Source organism: Cynoglossus semilaevis, unplaced genomic scaffold (assembly GCF_000523025.1).
Source record: "Cynoglossus semilaevis isolate Cse_v1.0 unplaced genomic scaffold, Cse_v1.0 scaffold1563, whole genome shotgun sequence".
Classification (NCBI taxonomy): Eukaryota; Metazoa; Chordata; class Actinopteri; order Pleuronectiformes; family Cynoglossidae; genus Cynoglossus; species Cynoglossus semilaevis.
Window position 1 is genome coordinate 12,653 of NW_007585132.1, and position 21,916 is coordinate 34,568.

A 21,916-nucleotide genomic window follows, 5' to 3' on the forward strand; every position below is an offset into this window, starting at 1 on the left:
TCATGTGCAAGGACTATTTCGGAGTCAAATACTAGTCCCAGTGTTTTCCTTTACTTTCTAGTCTCTGTAGCAGGTATGCACATTGAAGTTATGGTACTGTCAGTACTGGACGGTACTAGTTCCTTTGTTGGCAACATGTCATTATTTAGAGCAGTAGAAGTACTGTAGTAGCAGCAACAGCTGTAGTAGTAGTAGTAATAGTGATGTTAACAAGTACAAGAATATATTTCAACAAAAGAGTTGAGTAAGATTGAGTAAGAACACAGACAGAATCAAATTGGTTCTAACTATCTGCCCTAATTTTGTATCGGCATCAGTCCATACTACTGAAAAGTACATAGTACAATGTTATTGTTTAGGATGTTTTTTTTTAAATGTTCCATCCACAAGTGTTGTGACATTTTGTTTTGAGTGTTGAAAATCAGTTGAAAGATGATGATGAAACAATCATTCCATTTTTGAACTTCTTCCACATTTTGGCTGAATAGAAGGGAAACTTTTTTCAATCAAAAAAATAACTTAAATCTTCCTAATAATTAAAATCAAATGTTATGTATCCTAATAATGAGTAGCTGTTATTGCAGGACAGATAGAGTGACCTAAAAAGAAAAAAAGAGTCTATTTTTAAACTCCTTTGACTATTGCATGGTATCGATAACCCCTGTAGGACTCTCAAGTTCACCTCCGTGGCCATCAGCTGATGGAGGCAATTCACTTTTTTTTTTACAGTTTGATTTTCTTTAACATTGTTTCTCTGAACCATGGCCAAGATGAGAAGGAGTTGTTTATCTTTTTTTTCACCCAGGTTGCTGAAGGCCTTTCATCTGCAGCTGCCTCACAAGTGCTGACACAGCAATAAGCTGGTTTGAAGGAGCTTGGTGCAGTGTGTGTAATGATGGACAGGAAGTGATAGCTGCCTGTCATTTTCACCTGTTTCTCCTCCAGCACTTGAGACACACAGAGGGCTTCAGACCAAACTGTTGAATCTAGAGCTTTGCTGAGCAACAATGGAGAAAACATGGTAAAAGTAATGATCTAATTACTAAACTAGCTGCTGGTTTTCCTGTCTTCATACTTTACTTAAAGTGGGGAGCTTTAGGGGCTCAGCGTTTGTCCGTTTGTATATATGGTGCATGTTTGAGACGGCCACAGGGTTTAGTGATGTGTTGCCTTACAGCAGGAAGGTCACAGATTTCAGATCCCATTTAATCTAAACAGACTTTGACAGCAGGGCTGTGTCACTTGTTGTTTGAGTTCTCCCTGTGTGGTTTTTTTTTTTTTTTGGATATTTAGGGATTCCCTGCAGCTTCTTACTAATCCGCAGATTCACACAGATCTGTCTCTGTACTGTACAGGTTCTCTCTATTGGATTATAGATTGGTCCATGGAGCAAACTGCCTTTCACCATATGTCAGTTAAGTCTGTCTCCTCCTCCCTTTGTGGCCCTTTATAGTACAAGTGGCCAAGGATGAGTGGATGGACATTTTGCATGAGTTTTTAATGCCATGACCAGATGGACGTTTTCATTTTGCCATCTTTTGGTTCATCTGTTTACACCTGCATTGTCAGGGAGGAGGGGTTCACACACGTCTCAGGCGGTGGGTCCTGCAGCTTCGACCACATGTCAAGTTTCATTAGTTAACATCTGCTGCTTTTATTTTGAAGTGCATCTTATTCCATATACTGCTCCCTGGTGCCATTAAACACTTAAGATAATGGTGTCTTGAATGTTCCCTCCATGCAGCACCCTCCCATACCCATGCTAACTACTCCACACTGACTCAGCATGTATGGGAAAAGCAGAGAGGTGGGAGAAAGGGAAGGAGGGGAAGCGGCAGGGGGAGGAGTGCAGGAGGAGGTGATGGGAGCATGATAATTGGCTGAGTGTGAGCATTGCTGCCGGGAAGGGAGGGCCGGCTGTGCTGGGCCAGGATGTTCGAACAGGTCTGTTCTGACGGAGCCAGTGGAGGGAAGGAAAGAAGTAAAGAAGGAAGGAAGGTGGTGAAAAGGAGAGGGATGGACGAAGGATATTCAGAGAGGATGACAGGAGATAAGCCACGTGGGAGGTGTAAATCCTGTTTGGATGAAGCGGCGGTGTTTGAGGAGGAGAGGTGAGAGGGAGAGTGAGTTGGGAGGAGGGCAGGAAGGGAACGAGGAGGAGAAGATTGGAAAAAATTGTGTTTCTGTCTCTTTGTAGTGCAAATTAATTAGTTAGTGATACTGGTTTCTGCTGACAGCACCATGTGATTCAATATAATCAAACCTAGAAGCAGCTGACAGCTTGACTCAGTATCTTTTTAGATCATGCAGATATCTATGTTCACAGACTTAAGGGACATGTGACTAATTAGGGAAATGGACATTTACATTTTGCGAATGTGATATGTGAGAGTGAAGACTTGTGTGAGGGTGTGTGAAATCAAGTACTGCCTTTCTTCACATAATTAGTCTGCCTGAGCATGTCACTGCATGTTGTGTCACCGCTGTCAAAGTTGCAACCGTTAAATGTCATTGATCCTGTTACTCTGCTTCTTGTTATTGAATCCTGTTAAAATTATGCAGTCATTGAGTCGCGGGGGAGGGGGGTTACGCCAAATACACCAAATATTTCTGTCATGCAATAATAGATGAGTAAGTAATGTTTTATCCCTACATTGACCAAAGTGCTGTACAAATAGTAAACAGATCTGTGGGAAAATCATGTCATAAGTTTGCTAAAAAGTTTGGTAAAATCTATATGATGTGACCGTATAACTGTACTTACTGTTTATCTTTAACAGGAACAAGTCTTTTGATTGGATGTTTCATTGAATGACCTAAAAAGTGAGTAGGACAATGTTTATCACTAGACTACATTTAACTGTTTACTACCTGAACTATTCTGTAGTAACCTTGTAAAAAGTTGGTCAAATCGCATTACTACGTTAATGAAAGTCTGCAACCTGCACCAGTTAAATCAACTCCTGCTTAGACGTGTAGCTGTTCTTTCTTACAAAAAGTAATGTCTTACCTTTTGTTTTAGTAAATCATACATTTTAAGCACATTAAGAGAACTGATTTCATGTATATGGAAATATTTTAATGTGACATTTGTAAAAAGTATTATTTCTTATGATAAGAATATGAAACGATACAACAATATAACATAACATAAAAGGATAGATGATGATATAATGTCCCCTAGTACAATTACTCTGTTTGGTTGGTCTGTAAATTCTTGTCTGGTGATCTGTTCAAGGAAACATGACCCTTCCACCAGACACAATGGCTGAGTAACGTCTGCGGAGAGAATTCAGTTTCTATGCCGCTCTTTATTTCTAATGTCTCAGTGTTTTTGCGGTGATACATCTGCTGATACTACTACAGTTTTCAGAGTTCTTTAAAACGAGGACACTGCCGGTCTTGTTATAGATTGTAAACTCAGGGGTTTCTGTTGTTGTTCCTTGTTCAGCTGCTTAAACAGGGCAGGGCACTTGAAAAGATAGCAAGACCTTGGTCTGAGTGCTAGCGATTAATATTATCCCATTTTCTCCCCATCAATTCACCTATACTTCTTTCTCACTTTTTCACTCACTGGACTTTTTTCCTCTGCATGAATCAGACTATTCACGTCCTTTGTCTCAGCGTGTCTCTGTAGGCAGCATCAGAAGAAAGGTTTCTGAGCAACGCAGCCTTTAATCATAGACAAATAGTCCTATTTTTAGGGTATCTAGTTCCGACCTGGTGTTAGCATCTATCTTGTACAATCTAACTCCATGTGAGCAGCTCTCTCTAAGCATATATACTACTAGATATCAACATGTACACTCGACATGTCTCTTCTGACTACAGAAGATCTGATCTAGTTTCACCCAGATTCGAGAAAAAAGCTGATGTCATGTCTTATGCAGTTCATCTGTCTATCAGTACAGATGTGGCCCATGGCTATCAGGATCATGTCTCGGAGCGTATTTCATCCTACCATGCAGGTTGCTGAAATAAGACTAGCATTTTAACCTAATACAAGCTAATTAAAGCTAATAAATTTACCAAATAAATTCAAAGGGTGGCGTGGTTGGAAAAGAAATACAAACTGTAACTGTATCCATACAGTACAAAAGCCTTGTAACTAATGGCTTTGCTTTTGGTGGTAAAAAAAATGATTTTGAAGCAAATTATATCTGCCTTTTGTTGTCTAATTCTAGGAAAAGTAGGCCTTAAGTGGGAATGAAAATGGTAAAAATGATGAAGTTATGTCTCTTTCAGGTGGGTTATTTATGATTCTGTCCAGAAAAAACAGAAGTTCACTGAGTGTTAAGACTGCATTTAGGGTTTGAGCCAAAGTCTCAGGAGATGGCAGACACAGTGATATGTAAGCTAATGCCCTGAGTGGATGATCAGACTTTGGATGGCTCATCTTTCACAGTAAATGGCCTTAAATACCCCCCATAGCCGTTGGCTAAGTGAACTCTCTGAGCCCTATTAATGTCCCCAAGCTTCAATGAGTTACTACTTAAACTGCACAATCTGTCATGTCACTGAAATCGTAGCTGATGGTGCCGCACTGTGCCAGGAACAAGCAAGCTGAGAGCTAATATTAGCATGACCACCCTCAAACACACACACACGCATACACATGCACAATTGGACCACTCACATCCAGTCATATCCCACGGCTGCACATGTTGACTAGGGTTTAATTACCTCTGCGATTTGCCTCATAAAAGCCCAGCACCCGCTGGAGTCTGTTGATACAGTATGTGTGTACACTGCAGTGGGTCTTTGCCTACCTGCGTGTGTTTTCTCCTGTTGGCAGTGTGACCTAAAAGAACAACAACAGGATGAGTCATCTGTACTGAGATTGTGTTTGTACAAGGTATAGAGGCGCTGTGGCGTCTGCTCTGTGCGTCAACCGTCGGTTGCACTTATTCCATCATCGTCAATTTTTTTTAACCCAACTAAATATAAAGGGTTAAAAAATTAACTCAAAAACTTTTAGAAAAGGGGAGACAAACGTCTGGCATGAGTTTTCCGTTACATTTTAGCTCCAAAAGGCAGTGAAAGTACCAGATTGTGATTCATTTAATCCAGTAGAGAAAAATAAGCAGTTTGTAATTAATGTAATTGAGGTTTTTACACCGTAAATCAGGAACAGCACAGTGAGGGAGTGTTCATAGTCTGATTTCACTGTAAGTCGTAGCACAGCAGTGCTGCCAAGTTGGACAACTGTCAAAAACTAATTAATGTTTAAAGTCAAGAGAAAAAGGCCAAAACCACAGAATTTGCCAGCGTCTCCATTTAACATCATTACACCCTAAATTGCTAACGCCATATTTGTTCCTAATTTGTTTTTGTGTGTAAGAAATTGTGATTGAAGTAATTTGTGGGAGGGACAAATTGGTGTCAAATTGGTCCCCAGAATCTAAATAATTACTTAAATATTGATAATTACTCCTTAGTATCTCCTTATACACATGTAAATAGTGTCAGTTTTCTTTCCATCATTCTGGTGACGGCATCATATTTATGATGCAGCCACGGAGCCAGGTTGTCTTTCTCTCACCTCTGTAGACAGGGGGGACACAGGGAGCTGCCGTCAGACAAACAAAGGCCTTCTTTGTGAATGGTGTTGCTGTGGGAACATTAGCTTTGAGGTGTGAAAACCACAGAGAGATGCATGAGAACGATGCCAGGAAAAGTAGCTAATTATTAGAGAAAGGTAAAAAGGAATAGCTTTTGTTGCACTTATGATTTGACGAATCCTATTCTCAAAGGAGGCTGATAATGGACGGCAAGAAATTGGCGCTGGTGTGTATTTCCTGTCCCAATAATCCGAACACAGGCTTAAATTGACTATTACTATATAGAGTTCATCCAAATAAAATTCTACTTTCTATGGCATTAATTGTAGTGAAACTTCTGTTCAGTATCAACACTTACTGTAATTCATGAATTAATGCATCCAGCCCAAACTTGTCATTTAGAGTGCATCCATTCCCACTGGGGATTGGTCTGAGACAGTCCTGCTAGAAGGCAGGTGCACTAACCACTCTTTGACTGTGTGGCCTACTTGATTTATTAAGTTTAGAAAATAGCTGAAGATTTCAGTGCAACAGTTTCAATTTTTCAATTTAGGTATTAGGTCGCACTTGTCATTACATTTCACACTTCAATCATTCACACGTAATGAAGTTGTTATACAACCTAAAGTGCAATAATGATACATTGGCTTAAAATGTGTTGTTACAATGCCAGAAGGTGATGTATTACTGTAACGTGCTGTAAGTTTGTAATGTATTAAGTGCTCCTGGTTGGCACAGCTAACAGGATGCATCAGAAAGGCTGCACAGACATATGTATGACTTGTTATCGTCTGAAAGTTGAAAAGTTGTAAAAGAGAAAAATTGTTTTTTTCTTTTATGTACAGGTATGAAGAATAGGGAGCTGCAAAACGTGTCCCGTGGGCAGGTTTGTCCTCTGGCTGCTGAACTTGGGTTTCTCTGTTTTTTAAAGCTCTTTGGATGGAAGTCAATACACTGATGTGCACTACCAGCAAAAAAAACAAAAAGCAACCAAAGGAATAAAAAGTAGAAGAGGTCACTTCCCTCTGTTGACTCAGCCTCTGCTCCATTTCTACTTCTCTGCCCTCATTACATGTCCAGACGAGGTCATGTCCCAGTCTGGAAAAGTCCTTCATCTGTATGTTGAAGTGAGGTCTGCCTCAGATCAGACTGGTGGAAAGGAAGTGTTTGAGGATAATGGAAAAGATATTGAGTCAGTTAAGGAAAGTCCAGCAAAGATTCTGTCTCAGTTAGCAACCCAGACGTCCTGCCAAGCGGTCACCAAGTCCCCTCCCGGTCATCATCTGGTTCAAGACTGCACACACAGCCAAACTAAAAACCATCAAGCCAGGAGCTCATCAAGAGTCGGCAAAAAGACTTCACCCTGTGATGGATTGTCTGCCCTCCACTCTAACCCAACAACTCATGCCTCTGGAAACGTTAGTATTCCTCACACACCTCCCATTTGTCAGAAATCGAAGGAGACGGATGTCAACAATAGACAGCGCTCTGTGGTCACTTTCAGTTATGTTGAGAAGTCGAACGTGAAGACAGTCGAAAGCCCACTCCGCTCTGTTTATGTCAGAGGGTCTAGAGAAGAAAGATCTACCCCTTCCCACTTACGGAAACGGCTCAGTGACCCAGTATGGTTTGGTAGTCCAGATTCTTCGTGCAGCTCAAGTCCCAAACTGACGTTCCAGTCACCAGAAAGGCACCAGCAGACATTTTCTCCCAGTTTTTGCCAACCTCACTTGGACCCTATCGGCAGGGCAGCTACACAAAGGGCTGTGGAGGAGTTTGGCTCTCCTTTACTGAGAATTAAACTTGCTCATGCGCTGGCGCAGGCCTCATGCTCACACTACAACCAACAGCCTCGCTGTCACTCCTGGGCTGGATCTCCAGTTCAACGTCAAAACATCAGCGTGACACCTACCGATAACTTAACAAGCAAGAGCCAGGTTACCTGTGGCTTTCCTCGAAGCCCAGCATCAGACACACTATCGTCTCAGTCAAGACAGTCTTCGCTTTTAAAGCAAGGTTCTTGTTTGAAAACTGATAGTGTTCAACAGTCACCAGAGCAACGTATGGTGTCAAGAAGCCCACCCACCAAAAGGTACATTCACAGAGCCTGTAACAAGAACCCTTCACCACAGGGAGTTGTTCTTCAACATAGTAATAATGTAGTCAAGGGTCTGAACCAGTTAAGCAACAGTAAATCCACATCTCCTGCTCAAAGCCCTGAAGTTGCCCGTAGACTAGCAGAGGAAGCTACTAAAGCTTCTTCTGTGCTCACACAGTCGAGAAGGTCCTTGTTGCACAATCCTCTAGATGAACCTGCAAGCAGCTCAGTCTGTGGAGATTTGCACACTTCGCCTTCAAATGCACAACAGTCTAAGCAAGTGCTTAAGATGAACATCCCTTTAAATGACCAACACATGCCAGCAACTGACAAAACCGTCCCTCACCAGCCTGGAAGCTCTATTTTCAAGTCAGACCCACATAAAACAAACCACCATGCTAATCACAGCACTCAACGGGAGCTCTGCATGAGGAATGGTCAGCAGAAGAACTCGTTTTTTCCTGAAGCTCAGAATTCACCTGCTCTACCTTCACGTGTTTTTCGCCCCACTCATCCACCTACTGACATAGGTTCTCCTTTAAGGGACCCAAGGCTTCATCAAGCTGAGCTACGAGCACCAGATACCCCCACTCTCCATCGTCATCAGCAACCACAGTATACCGGGGACTCTTGGTCCACGTGTCCGGACAGGAGAGAAGATTTAAGCTGTTTTGAGAAAGGGGACTGCACTGAGTTTGCTCGGAGGCTCTTATTAAATCAGTGTGTTGAGGAGGCGCCACTCAGCTGGACATCAAGGCAACAGTGGGAAAATCATGTAAGCCACAACACACATTCAAACCCGGAGTCTGTATGTACTTCCAAGGATGACAGGCCTCCTGATCATCATACCACCCAACGTCGGCGTCCGTTGAGCCCCTCTGCTCAGCAGAAACGGGCTGAGCAGCGAAGAAGAGAGCTCTTGCTCCTGGGGCCAGTGGCTTTGGACTCTCCAGAGGAGGATGAAGGATGTGAGGAAGAAGGCGATGGAAACAATGAAGAGGGCTACGAATTGAGGCAGCAGCCGCATGGGCAAAGGATTGAGCAGCCTCCAGAGGCAGAGCAGAACGAAGCAATTGGTGGTTCGTCCTCACGGAGCTCCAGTGGGGTGACGGGCAGTCTGGGTGACAGGGAATGTTTGTCCCCAGAGTCAAGCCAGTCCAGTCGGCAGAGCAACGAGACTGGGGCTGCCACCTCAGGAATACAGGTGAGTACTGTGGAAGGTCCCAAATCTAAAAGGAAAACGTATTACATGGCCATGGTTATTCTTTAGCGTTGGTGCTTGGAAGACCTCTACCCCTACTTTTAAAATGTTTCTTACGTAAGCTGTCTTTTTTTGGGTTTGTCCAAACCTGACCCTCAGAGGTCAATGTAAAACATTTTAAGGTGCATAGGAGACTTTTGGTTTTTGTCTCCCCTACTATAGCACATTTCTATTAACATGCAGATGCAGCCGTTGTAACTTAGGCCTACATTTTAGATAAATTACATTTGTTGTTAAGGATAAAAGATAGAGCAAGAGTCACAGAGAAATCAAAGCCAGCTGTTTGTCCCAGCTTACATATTTAACTGAACTAACAGTTTCTTAGCCTGAGTTCCACCCTTACACATTAAGGGCTGTGAACCCATCTATTTTGTTGTCACCCCTAGATATTTTTTCTGTCAGACTGCACAACCTAAATGCTGTTCTGCAGGGGTTAAGACTCTAATTTTAAGTTTTTGTGTGTGTCTGTGCGGGTATTTTAGACGGACAGTGGCTGTGCAGAGGCGATGCCATCTTTGCACTGTCAGAGAATCGCAAGAGCCAAGTGGGAGTTTTTGTTCGGGGCACCTGCTGAGGAGGCTTGCAGCAGGGGAAAGAAAAGTGAGAACATGTCCCTAATGTTTTCCTTTTTTGTCAGTCAGTATGTTTACATACATGTATTTGTTTCAGGTTACAGATTTGATTTTTTTTTTCTTTTATAGCATGTCTGGAGAGCTCTACAGCTCCTCCCAGTGGTAACTCCAGTGAGTCTCCCACACCAACTCCTCCTTCCTCCCTTCCTTTACTTTCTGCCAATCACGAGGTCCAGCATGTGGAGGTTGAGCTGGTGACACCTCCTCCCGCCATTATAGGGACCTCACCAAAAACTGGAATTATTCGGCGGACACTCAAATATTCTGAAACAGACCTGGATGCTGTTCCACTTCGCTGCTACCGTGAAACAGACATAGACGAGGTTCTACTTGCTGAACAGGATGATGCAGACTCAGCATTTGGGAGTAACCGCAGTGTTCAAGGCACATCAGGGGCAGGCAGCAGCCCTCTGGGCGGTCTGGCAAATGGGAGGACAGACAGGGAAGATGCAGAAGAGAGCAGAGAGAGAGGTCAGGGTGCTGAAGAGGAAGTTGATGAGGAGGAGGTTGAGGAGGAAGAAGAAGAAGAAGAAATAGTGAGCTGGGCCAGTGTGAGGATGCAAGGAGACACCAGAAAACAGCAATATGCAGCTCAGGAGGAGACAGGAGGAGGTTTTGGACACCTCCTGAAGAGGTGAACATAAGCATCCCAAACATCATTTACATGTCTGTAAACACACATGTCCTCTGACCCACATTTTGACCTTAATTTCACCATCCATTTCCTACTTTGTAAGAAAGTGGTGTCAAGTACTTTGACCTAAAATTAATGTTACATTTTTAGATAATGCTGCATTTCACAAATATTCAATTTGTAATGCAAAAAAAACCTTGACTCTACATTGTTGCCACGTTGCTATAATTTGTCTCTTTCTTCAGACCAGTGGAAACTTTTTTTGACAACCACAACCCAGCCTTGAAATCCCCTCTCCTGGTCTCTGGTCCTCGCCTTGCTGCAGAGGACACTTTCAGCAGCCACTTTGAAAGCATCATGGAGTCTCACCGTGCCAAAGGGACGTCCTACAACAGCTTGGAAAGTGAAGAGCTGCTGACTTCGAGCACCCAAACCGTCCTTACCTTTGACCTGCCCACACTAACCCCCGCTATCCACGGGATGGGCGGCCATAGTGCCAGGCACATCGTTCAGCTCAGCTTTGCTCCGCTGGCACACGATGAGAGGCCCAGTCTCTCTGATTCTATATTTACTGTGACTGGGGACTCGGATGCCACCAGAGCCCCTTCGAGTGAGCGGCTGAGCAGCGGGTCAGAGGGAACGCCTCACAGACGGAAGGAATGTTCACAGCTAGGAAGCAGCTGGTTCAGCAACTCCTCTTTCACTCTACCAAGGTGAGTTTATCCTTTTTGTTTACAGGTGTTTGTTCACAAAACACAAATTCACATTTGCACGACTGGAGGTTTCTGGATAAAACCCTTAAACAGCACATGTAAAAACCATCAAAATCCTGGAATGTAAATAATTTGTTTATAGCATATACAGAATATTAGCATTAGGTGGACTGAGACTGAGAGTCTTTTATATTTTAAAAAAACCTAATCCCCAACTCATGTATTTGGTGCTGCAGTAGTAATGAGAATAGTTTGAATGAACCAGAAACCAGTCAGGTAAAGAGAAATGTTTGGTGATGCATGAGGCTGAGAGAAAGAACGAGGTCAGGTTTTCTATTTACAACATGCTTCCAACATGCTCACTAAAAATTAAAAAGTGTTAAAAATATTTTACGGGGAAGGAACGGGGGATAATATAAGTCACGTGGAGGACTGTGGTTTAAATCCCTGGTGCAGCAAGTGTCGCTCTCTGCTCCTGTTTGGGGTAATGGTTAAATGCATTGGACAAATTTTGTTGTGTGTCTAAAATACAATAACAAATGAAGCACTTTGATATGAGTCAGTGATCACAGCAGGCCATGATTCATCTAGAATCTGGGTCACATTTGCATGTTTTCCCATCAAAAGTGATATTTAACTAATATACTGTTATATAATTCAAAAGTCTCAGTTTTCTGGCCCATGACGTGGTGATGTGGTTGTGTTAGGGTGGTATGTATGTGGTTTGATATAAATGTATACACAACATAATAAAAACACCCATTATTCATGACTATTATCAGGAACTGTTAATAGTCATGACAAGTAAGTGGTGCCTTAGTGGTTAAGGAAACTCTGAGCATGGCACTGTCCCCACTCACTGCTCCACAGGCCCTTAAAGCTGCCCACTGATCACTTTGGTGATGGGTTAAAAGCAGAGGTCACATTTGGTTGTGTGCAGTGGTGTGCTGTGTCACAATGACAAGGAGTTCACTTTCCTTCCTCCCTTTCTTCCTTCAAGTAAACGAGTGTCTCTATCCCTCTGTCTGTGTCACTGTCTTTCTGCAGAGCAGTGAGTGAAAGTTGTGGATGGCTGCAGAGCCATGTGTGTGAAAGTGTTTATCGTAACTGAGAAAAAATGTCCATTTTCACTTGATTTCAAACATCCATCTATCTTTTTCATCTATATGTAATTTCTTTCAAAGACTAAGATGGGAATTAGAGTTTGAGGGTTAGGGGTCAACATAATCTTCAACAAAGTACTTTCAGTATACATCTGGGCCATGGGATCACTCTTGCTTACATTGTAAATATAAATAAAACTGGACACTTGGCCCACCTATAAAGAAAGTAAGGTAAAGAGTATTTTAGGCACCCTATTTGTATGTATGTAACCAGAGTGTAGGTCACATCTCAAGCCATGAAACACGTGTATCTTAATATGCCCAACATAGACCCATATAGGTGCTGGTTTGTTGCCCATATATTACATGTTGATTACAGAACCCTGTAATAATCTGTGTAACAATGTGATAGATAGATAGATAGATAGATAGACAGACAGAAAAGTGAAAGTCACCTTCAGTAACAGTAGTGTGACGGCGCTGCAGAGGTAAAGCGTCGCTGAGGTGTGTTCACCGCGAGATGGCGGTAGAGAGCAGCAGTGAAGCTGCTGAATGTTTTTGTTCACTGTAAACGTGATTCAGATGGATCGCTGTGTGCTTGAGGAACAGAGGTGTGTTTGTAATAAGCAGAAGGGTGTGTGTGTATGTGTGTATTCGGGAAAGGAATCCTGGCTCAGTGTCAGGTAATTCACGTAAAGGAAGCCCGTCTGCACAAAATGTATATTGACAGAATATTACTTTAGCTTTCCTTTATTTTCTACTCAACTTCCTGGTAAAACCCTTTCTGAGACGAGAGCTCATGGAGGTAAATATTTGCTCAGTGCAGCTCTTATCTCACTTTTATTAGCAGCCCAAAACCTGTGGAATCCAGAAGCAATGAAAAAATATTTCAGAAGGTTGGTCCAGACTTGATGAAAGTTGGAATTCCACAGTCCAAGTGTTCCCCACCCCCGTCCCTTTTTCCTCACATCACCCTTTTTAAAACATTCTGTACCATCAGACAGTGGCCCATTGTGTAGCACTGCCCGGCACACTGAGATGGGGGGAGTGTCGATTGGTGCTAGTTCAATTAGACTGGGGTACCGTTGAAGTGCAGGCAGACTCTGAGAATTCTCTCAGGACCTCTCGGCTTTGAGCTGGCACTTGATGAGACAGTGCTAACAGGTGTCTGAGCTTAAATTGGACTGTGTGATTATGAAGACTGCTCCAGGCTGTGGTGAAGCGTACGCTGTCAACAGACTCCACCATGGCTACATATGCTGAAAAAAGACCACTGCTCTGCTCTCCCCCCACGGGAAAACTGTGGTTGTTGAGGAAACAGTTCCAGGCTCACACCCATTGGATGTCGAGTTTATACCTGACACCTCCTGGATTTGTTGTCTCTGGAGGTGTGGTTGAAGGATGCAACGGTAACAAGGTGGAGCAGAGTTTGTGGATGGACTTTCTGAGTGTAACTGGAGAGGAATGAATGAAAGGAATGGTTAGAACAAAAAACGGGCATTAGTGTGTGTAAAGACAGGCCAAGTCTCATGCCGTGGTTTGAATCCAAGGTCAATGCGGGACAGTGAGAGTTTGCAGAGTAAAAAAAAGGGAGAAAATAAAGGGACGGAGGGAGGAGGAAAGAGAAGGAGCAGAAACAACAGCAAACAGACTTTGGGGGAAAAACAGCTCTTTCACTTTGGGGGGGGAGGAGGCTCGCTGTGAGGCTCAAATGACAGCAAACACAGAGGGAGAGTGAGAAAGAAGAGAGAACGGAGATAAGAGACCAACCAGGTCCCAGACTGACTCCACACCAAGCAGAGGAATGTTGGAGTGTGCAGGAGGCTCTAGGGAGCAACCACAGGTGTCTTTCTGCGTTAGCCTCAAGTCTGTGGAATTTCAGCAGTGATGCGGTCAGTGTATGACTCCAGGAGCAGAGGTAGGGCCCTTCGAGGGAACAGTCTGATGCGAGGTGGAGGTCCGGGGTCAGGAATGAGGGCTTCCTCAGTTTTCTGCTGTAACAGTTCATCAGCAGCCACTGAAGACCGGTATTTGTCACTAAGGAAGTCTTGTCACAGGTAGGCGGAACCTGTCTCTGGCGCTGTGGTCTCTAAAGACTGGTGTTCAATGTTTGACCTGCAAAATGTCTTAATGCTTCAGTAATTTTATATACTGTACATCATTTCTTTGAGTTATTTTTCATTGAGTTATCTTCTTATGAGATTCCACTATTAAAATATGAAATAGTTACAATTTTACAATTGGTGTGTTTTCAGTGCAAAAATTCCAAAGTTCCCAGATATTTTGGTTGTGTCCAGAAAACCAAGGCTTTTTATTTAAATGTGACGTTGAAGCAAAGAAAGAATGAAAAAGTCACATGGGGTGCCAAAACGAAAGAACGTTTTCTTCTAAACATATACTTGAATAATTAGTGGCTTATTAAAAATAGTATACTATAGTCTAAATATGTGTTTTATACTTTTTACTATCATGTTACCACCTGCAAGATTATAGTGCTGTCTACCAACCCTGTTTAACTAAGAGTATTTATCCACCAAAGGTGCACTCTACATGGAGTAGTACTACAACTGGTACTAAATTGTAAAACCACATCCACATAAACACACACACACAGAGAACAGAAATATATTATAACTGTAGCTCTAATTAAAAACTAAGGGACTCATCTAATTTTCATAGGAATCGAATTCCCCTCTGAGCCACTAGAGGGAGTCCAAGTACCACCATTGTTATACGTACCAAAGAACTAACTAACTAAGTAAAAACTGATCACTTTTACACAACTATGGCAGTTATTAAAATACATAAGTACTAAATATATTGTGCAACTTAGCTTAGTAAATATAATATTCAATAGTCAAGAATCAACAGTGATAGTAATTACTAATAATTTAATGTTCAGAACATATGGTAGCAAGTATAAATATAAATGATAATAGTACTTTTTAATGTGCACAAAGTACATCATTCTTCCTCTCATCTTAAGCCTACTCTAGCCCACCATTATTACACAAGTTTGTTTGTTGGTTTTCTTGATTTGTTCCTCACGCTGTGAAATCCAAATAAAGCTGTGCTTGAGGAGGTTGGCTTTCAGAATCCCAGCTCTTTCTGTCAGTCTGAGTCTTGCTGAGTCTTGTAATGTTTTTTCAGTGGTGTGATTTGAATGGTTACACAGCCAGAAATGTCACCATCATGTTGAATCTCAATTGAATGAACTCAAAAACCTGCTTCCTGTCATTTTGTGTTCTGGGAAGAATTAATAATATATTAATGTTGAAAAGATGCTGAAAAGAAATCACTGATTTGTTTGATATACAGTGGTCTGGTTTAAATGTCTATTTTTTATTAGATATGAAATGATGCAAAATTCTAAATTTCTAAATTTGTCCTTTTTTTTACATTGTATTCTGTCTCATTAACACATGTCTGATTTGGATCTCTCATTCTCTCTGCCTCTGACCTCTCAGCAGGGAAAAGGCCCGTTTGGCGACTGATTCAGAGCTGGACCAGGACCTGAGTGACAGATTAGGGCTGGACAGCAGCGACACACTTACCAATGGAAGCCACCGAGCCGATGTGGCTGCAGCCAGACGCCTGGCCAAACGACTCTTCAACCTGGACGGATTCAGGAAGTCTGACGTGGCACGGCACCTTAGCAAGAAGTGAGCTGGGAGATGGTTGCAATGACAGTGACGGTTCTGATGTACAACAAGCAGCAAACACTGCTTGAAAAGACTGATGTCTGTGGTTCACTAGTCTAAATATTGACTTATTTATAGCCTGAAGTGAAGTCACTGATTAAGTGGTCTGCTGGTGGTCCTTCTCATCCTCTTCTATCATCATTAATCTGCTGCTGTTTACAGTCACAGGCTACTGTAAAAGGCTACCTCTTCATATTAGATGATAATTGTTTGCCAAAAAAACTATAGATCTGAGTGAGGAGTGGGAATACGCGTTTTGTAGGAAATTAAAGGATAAGTGGTAAGAGTAGACATTAATATAATGGTGACTACTCTTCGTTTACACTTTCTGAATAGTGTTTTATACCATAGAGCTGTGTAGCTGAGCTGAGTACACAGCACACAGGTAGACAGATAATCCCAGCCTGAGAATTTACAGATAGATAGAGTTTATGACCCTTGTAGTAAATATTAAAGTCACTGAAAGTGCTTGACATTTAATAGTTGTGGATCAGATTTGCTGGGTATAGAATATATTTGACCTAAATATCTTTCACAGTAATGACTTCAGCCGTATGGTGGCAGAGGAGTATCTCAGTTTCTTCAACTTCACAGGACTCACTCTTGACCAGGCATTGAGGTGAGACATTGTATATCCAATATTAATGTATATCCATCCATACATCCATCATGACTCACAATTTACATACTCAGTTTTAAAGCCTTTATAGTTGAACACATCCCTGATACACTCACAGGAACTAAGGAAGATCTTCTTCAGAAGCCCTGAGTCACTTTTTTAGGTTATTATAGCCATCTGCTGCCACCTACTGTAAAGGTATTTAATTGTTCTGCCTGACCCTGTTGCATTGACAAAGGAAAACACATTGTTTGTAGTATAAATAATAATAATTTTCAGACTAATAAAGTGAAATAGGATCATTTTTGCAGCTTCGTGTAGCCATTATCGGTTATGAGCACTGCTATCTGGTGATTGCTCCGTTTCTTTAATCTGCATGAATCTGCAGATGTTTTACCTTTCCTCTGCTTTGTGTTTGCAGGACCTTTCTAAAGCAGTTTGCCCTCATGGGGGAGACCCAGGAGAGGGAGAGGGTGCTCTCACACTTTTCTAGGCGATACTTGGACTGTAACCCAAACCTCATGCCATCAGAGGGTAAAAACCTTGAAAAACCTCAGAAAAACACTCTTTGTGATTCATTTTTAAATTTATTTTTCTCCTTTTTTTTCTTGCATATAGTCACTTATTGTATTGTAGACTCTACTGTTTTGCAAAAAACAACAATTTAAAACCACCATCTCAAAATTCTAACTTAAATTGCTGAATCTGTTACATTTTCCTGTGATGAAATGTTTTACTCTAGAAAGTCAGAATTTTTATTTTTTATTTTCAGAAAACAACTTTTTTGTAGAATTCACCTTTTAATACGAAGTCTGAAGTCTAAGTGAAATCTAATTCTCACTGGAGGTCCAGAATTCTTTTGTAGCCTTTCACTCTAGTTACCAATGTGGTACAGGCCAAATAAACAAGCCCTTATTTGGTGAGACACTGCCATGAAAATCAGCGAAACCTATGTAATGCAGCAAATGTGTCTAAGATAAAAACTGACTCACTGTTTTCATCCTTCAGATGCAGTTCACACTCTCACCTGTGCTCTGATGCTGTTGAACACTGACCTCCACGGTCATGTGAGTAATGTTATTGCATCATATTATTGATGTGAAGGTGTAGAAGAGAATCTACTAAAAGTCTTCACAGATGTAACATTTAAGCTCAATCAGATCCAAGATGACCTGCTTTAAGGAGCTGCGTTCTGCTCAAAGTTTTTCCTGATCAGCAAAAGAGTTTCTATGGAATATAAGATTGGACTTGATCACCAGCTAGTCCAGGTCTGCAAGTCTGCTTTTTTACAGTCACAGCTCTCTTCATCATGACTGACTTGGACAAAGGGTTCATGGTGGTCTCTTACTGTAATTAAGGTTAATGGTGCTCAGCTATGTGAAAAGATGTGTTGTTGTCTGTCTGGCAGCAAGAATTAAGAAAATAAAGATAGAAATAACAGAGGATAGCTAAAGTTGAGACATGATGTGGTTAACTGAACACACAGTGCCACATAGATAGAGTTTATAGCCCTGTAATAAAGATTTAAAATATCTGGACAGATGTCCAAAGGCCGAACCTGAGTGACATGCTCTTACCTCTTCTTTTTTCCCATTATTGTCATATATGATACAGACAATAGACACAGAATATGAAACAATATTATGTTATGGTGCCGTTCAGGAATTTCATGAGTCAGCATTGAGTAAAATCTTCTTTTTTTTTTTCAGAATATTGGCAAAAGGATGTCATGCACACAGTTCATCGGAAACCTGGAAGGACTGAATGAGGGGCAAGATTTTCCAAAAGATCTGCTCAAAGTAAGACACTCAAAAACAGACAAAATACACGTACCACCACACTCTCCCTGGACTGCTGATAGTACTGTATTAGTGGCCCCAAATGAAGGTTTAAATTATACTCTTTGTTGGTGTACTATTATACATCCTTACTGTCACCAGAAGGTTCTGAGCTTGAGAGAGGTAGAGACAGTGAGTGCGACAGTGTCAAAAATGGAGCTTCGTTGAGTGCTCGTAACTCGATGCTTCCTTGGAAATCTTGCAAAAGTTGCTTACTCGTAACTTGGAAAACTTGTATTTTGGGTAGCTCATATCTCATGGCCCCTCTGTATTTGTAGGGACCTGGAGAATTTCCTCACATTTAACAAAAACTAGTCCCCACAATCTGGAATCATCTCTTGTACCACACACACATACATGTTCATGCTGTCAAACGCAGACTCAAGACCAGGAAGCAGACTGCGTGCCAGTTCTGTATGTGACTAAGCTTTACTGTCTGGCCTTCACTTGCTGCCAGCTGGCCCCGTTCTCCTCCCCAGAGAACTCCAATCACAGCTCTGCCTGGACTTGCTACATCCGGCTGCAGGACTGATTGTTGTGTGATGTGAATGAGAAAAAAGACTCAGCTGCCCTCCAGGGATCTGTGTGCGACTTCAACAGGATTAGATTAGGTTATTATCTTAACCACGTTGGGTTCGGCCACAGTAGATTGCGAAAGCATCAGACGGGGTTCAGACAGAGGCCTCGGGCCACATGATGTGGTAAAATAACCCAAACAGTGTGGCGCCTGGCTGTTGGAGCGCCTAATGATGATGTGGTTGATTTGGTTTTTTTTTCTCTGCTGAACATACCACAGTGCCACTGAGTGCAAGCCAACAGGTTGTAATGATGTATTTATAATGTATGAAGGTGATGGAGTGTAAAAGGGAGCAAGCAGATCTTTAAGAAATGACACGAATTAAGTCAGCAGAAAAAGCTGCACCTGTTGCTAAAGGCTAATTGCATTCAAGCTGCAGCCAAGTGGCCGCAAGCAAAGTGCATTTGCTTCTGTTTTTACTTCTGTCTTCTTTTTTCCCTTAAGACTGTTTTTTTTTCTCAGTTTATCAGCCTGAAGCTACACTCACTGTTCTTACTCTCCTCTCCTTTTCTAATGGTCTGACTGTGTAAATGTACAGCTGCCACCCTCTTCCATGCCTTATCTCAGCTGTGGTGTAGATGAATCTCTGTGTCAAGGCTCTGTCACACGTAGATTCCTGTTATCTGCTCTCCTTCACCTCCACAGTCTGCACCTTTATTCCCATTTCCATTGTCTCCTTCCCCTGTCTCACCTCAGCCTCTGTTGGACTCTGTTGCTTAAGTCTATTATTCTTTCTTTCTATCTCCCTCTGTTAATATACTGTGTTGTAGAGAGAGTCCCTAATATCACAGAGTCCCCTAAAGCTATAATAATGTGTGTCTTCTACGCTGCTCGGTTGTTTTTATTCAACCCTCCACATACAACAGCAACATATATGTGTATTCACAGGTTTAGAGAACATAGAGTGTTTTACTTTCCAGATATTTTCTAATAGATTGTTAATACGTCTCAATAATAATTGCAATAATAAAACCTGACTAGGGCTCCTCTATTAGCAGGCCATACAGTCAAATTATTTACATTCATTACTAGAATAATTACATTATTTAAGCCTCTGGAACAGAATTATGTTCTTATGGGTCCATCATATCCTTTACCTTTGGCAGCAGAAATTAATCCTCTCACTTTTCTAATTTTTCATAGGTTGTTTAATTTCTTCTATGTTTTTGGTTGCCTCAAGGAAGTCGGTGCTGACTTTATGTACAGAGTGGTGCAGCCTCGCTTCAAAATGAACACTTCAACCTACAGCTCTTCACTAATTTACACTTTTATCGAAGCTTCAATGCATAACTTCTGTCTGCTCCCCTGGGAAATTTAAGTAATGACTAAAAGACTGTCAGTGACTTGGTGATTTCACAGAAACACCAACTGTCCACTTCGTACGAGTACGTGTCTGTGAATTAGTAGGTAGGGTGCTGCTCTGTTTAGGGCTGTGGGTTTGATTCTAGTTTATTTTTAACATATTTTCCACTGGTATTGTCAGTGAAAAGATGAGAAAACTGTGGCATAAAGATCCTTTAAAGACTTTTCAAGTGCTGCAGTAGTGCACACCAATTTAAAGCTGAAAAAAAATCACCATTTGTTTTTCAAGTTGCTTAGTCAGCTGGTATTAAAGTTGTATTACTGCCTGAACCATGTGAAGAATTTACCTAAGCCTGGGGTAAAATTGTAATGAAATACTTACAACCGCAAGACTCAGACTTTGCCCTCTGTAATACTTTTTTTTCAAGTCTGAATGAAGTATTACTTGCTAAGCTTCTCTAAGAAACGCTTTTGTTAGTTGTTAAGAATTAAATTACACAATGATGGACTATCAAGGTGAGATGTAGTGATGCAGATCACTGTGAAAATAAGGTGATAAAAACAATTTAAAGCATTTTAAAGCACACTATATTAATTAATAATCTGTAAGAAGTGGCTCAAATCATATGAAATAGGTCCAAAATCAAATCATATTAAATTAAATCAATCATTAATTTCCTATGGGTTAAATCCAGAAAGGTAATTTAGATTGATCTTTGACTAACCCTCCACAATAGAATTGTTTCTGTAAGTAAAAAGTAAATCTCCTCCATCGCAGTGTAATTAAGGCTGTGTTTGCAGCAGCTGCTCTGACTGCCCTCGCCTTCCCTTGTTTTTCTCCTCTCCTCCTGCTTTTCTCTGTCATTTTGTTCCATCATTTCCTGCGACATAATGATAATCACCACCAGCCTCTTTCCTCTCCTCCACACAGTCCTCTCGCCCCTCATTTCCTCCCCTCATTTTGTGTCTTTGCACTTCCTTCGGTGCAGCCTTGTATCTGTGTTTATGCTGTAAATACTTTCGAGTCAGACCTTGACCATGTTCCACTTTCACCTCAGTGCTGTGCACTGATGTTGCACATCAACCACACAATACACATATAAAACACAGAAAGTAACATTTGGTTAAATTAGGGATTAATGGTTTAGAAATACCTGTAAATTGCGTCTGATTTTTTTTTTTCAGGAAAAATATTCCATACTATACAGATTCTTCTTCTTCTACCTCCTCTTCTTCTTATTCCTCTTCCTTCTTCATCTTTTTCTTTTTCTCCTTCCTCTACATCTTCTTGTTGTTCTTCTTCTTCTTATCTGTGTCCTTGGATAAGGTTTGATCTGTTTTGGTTTATTAATTCAGTATATTTGCTAACTTTGCGTATATAAAATATCAGTTACACTGTTCTATCGTTTACCATTTTTAAGTATTTTTGGCCAGTTGTTTTTATTCATGTTTTTATTTCATTGTTGCTCATTTTGACTAACCTTTAACCCTAACCCTAACCCTATTTCATTGTTGCTCATTTTGACTAACACAGATCATTTTTCCATTTATTTTTGGTAATGTTAGTAGTCTTTTCGGGTTTTACTAAACTCAAACTTAACCTTTTGACAGTTTTGTTTTTCTATTTTTTAGATATCTTAAACATTTATAGCACCTGTAATTTTTAAAACCTTTTGATTAATTTTCTGGGAATAACTGAGAACATTTTGGATTACATTTCAAGAAAAAAAAAAGAAACCTGTCATGATGGATTAATCTACAAATTCCCTCAGCTAATTTCAGATCTTGGTAAACTGTTTCAGACACTCAGGCCAGGAATGAAATACTTCTGTGTCCCTCGATCCTTCTCTCCTTTTCATCTTTCCTCAGTTTTACTC

The 21,916-nt window shown here is 41.2% G+C and overlaps 1 protein-coding gene across 3 annotated transcripts in view; it reads left to right on the forward strand.

Moving 5' to 3' along the window:
- LOC103398847 (PH and SEC7 domain-containing protein 1-like) overlaps positions 1–21,916 on the forward strand; it is a 52,944-nt gene that overhangs the window by 3,417 nt on the left and 27,611 nt on the right. For 2 of the 3 annotated variants that reach the window (XR_003049080.1, XM_017030943.2), the window contains exons 2-11: positions 2,781–2,823; positions 6,407–8,863; positions 9,403–9,520; positions 9,622–10,186; positions 10,432–10,899; positions 15,470–15,664; positions 16,242–16,322; positions 16,744–16,856; positions 17,331–17,389; positions 18,032–18,121. Coding sequence is in view for 2 of the 3 variants with exons in the window: in XM_017030943.2 (XP_016886432.1) it covers positions 6,650–8,863; positions 9,403–9,520; positions 9,622–10,186; positions 10,432–10,899; positions 15,470–15,664; positions 16,242–16,322; positions 16,744–16,856; positions 17,331–17,389; positions 18,032–18,121 (3,903 nt within the window). In the remaining variant the exon portion in view is untranslated. Of the gene's footprint in view, positions 1–2,780; positions 2,824–6,406; positions 8,864–9,402; positions 9,521–9,621; positions 10,187–10,431; positions 10,900–12,596; positions 14,060–15,469; positions 15,665–16,241; positions 16,323–16,743; positions 16,857–17,330; positions 17,390–18,031; positions 18,122–21,916 lie in introns of those variants that run through there. The other variant, XM_017030944.2, reaches the window with a different exon arrangement.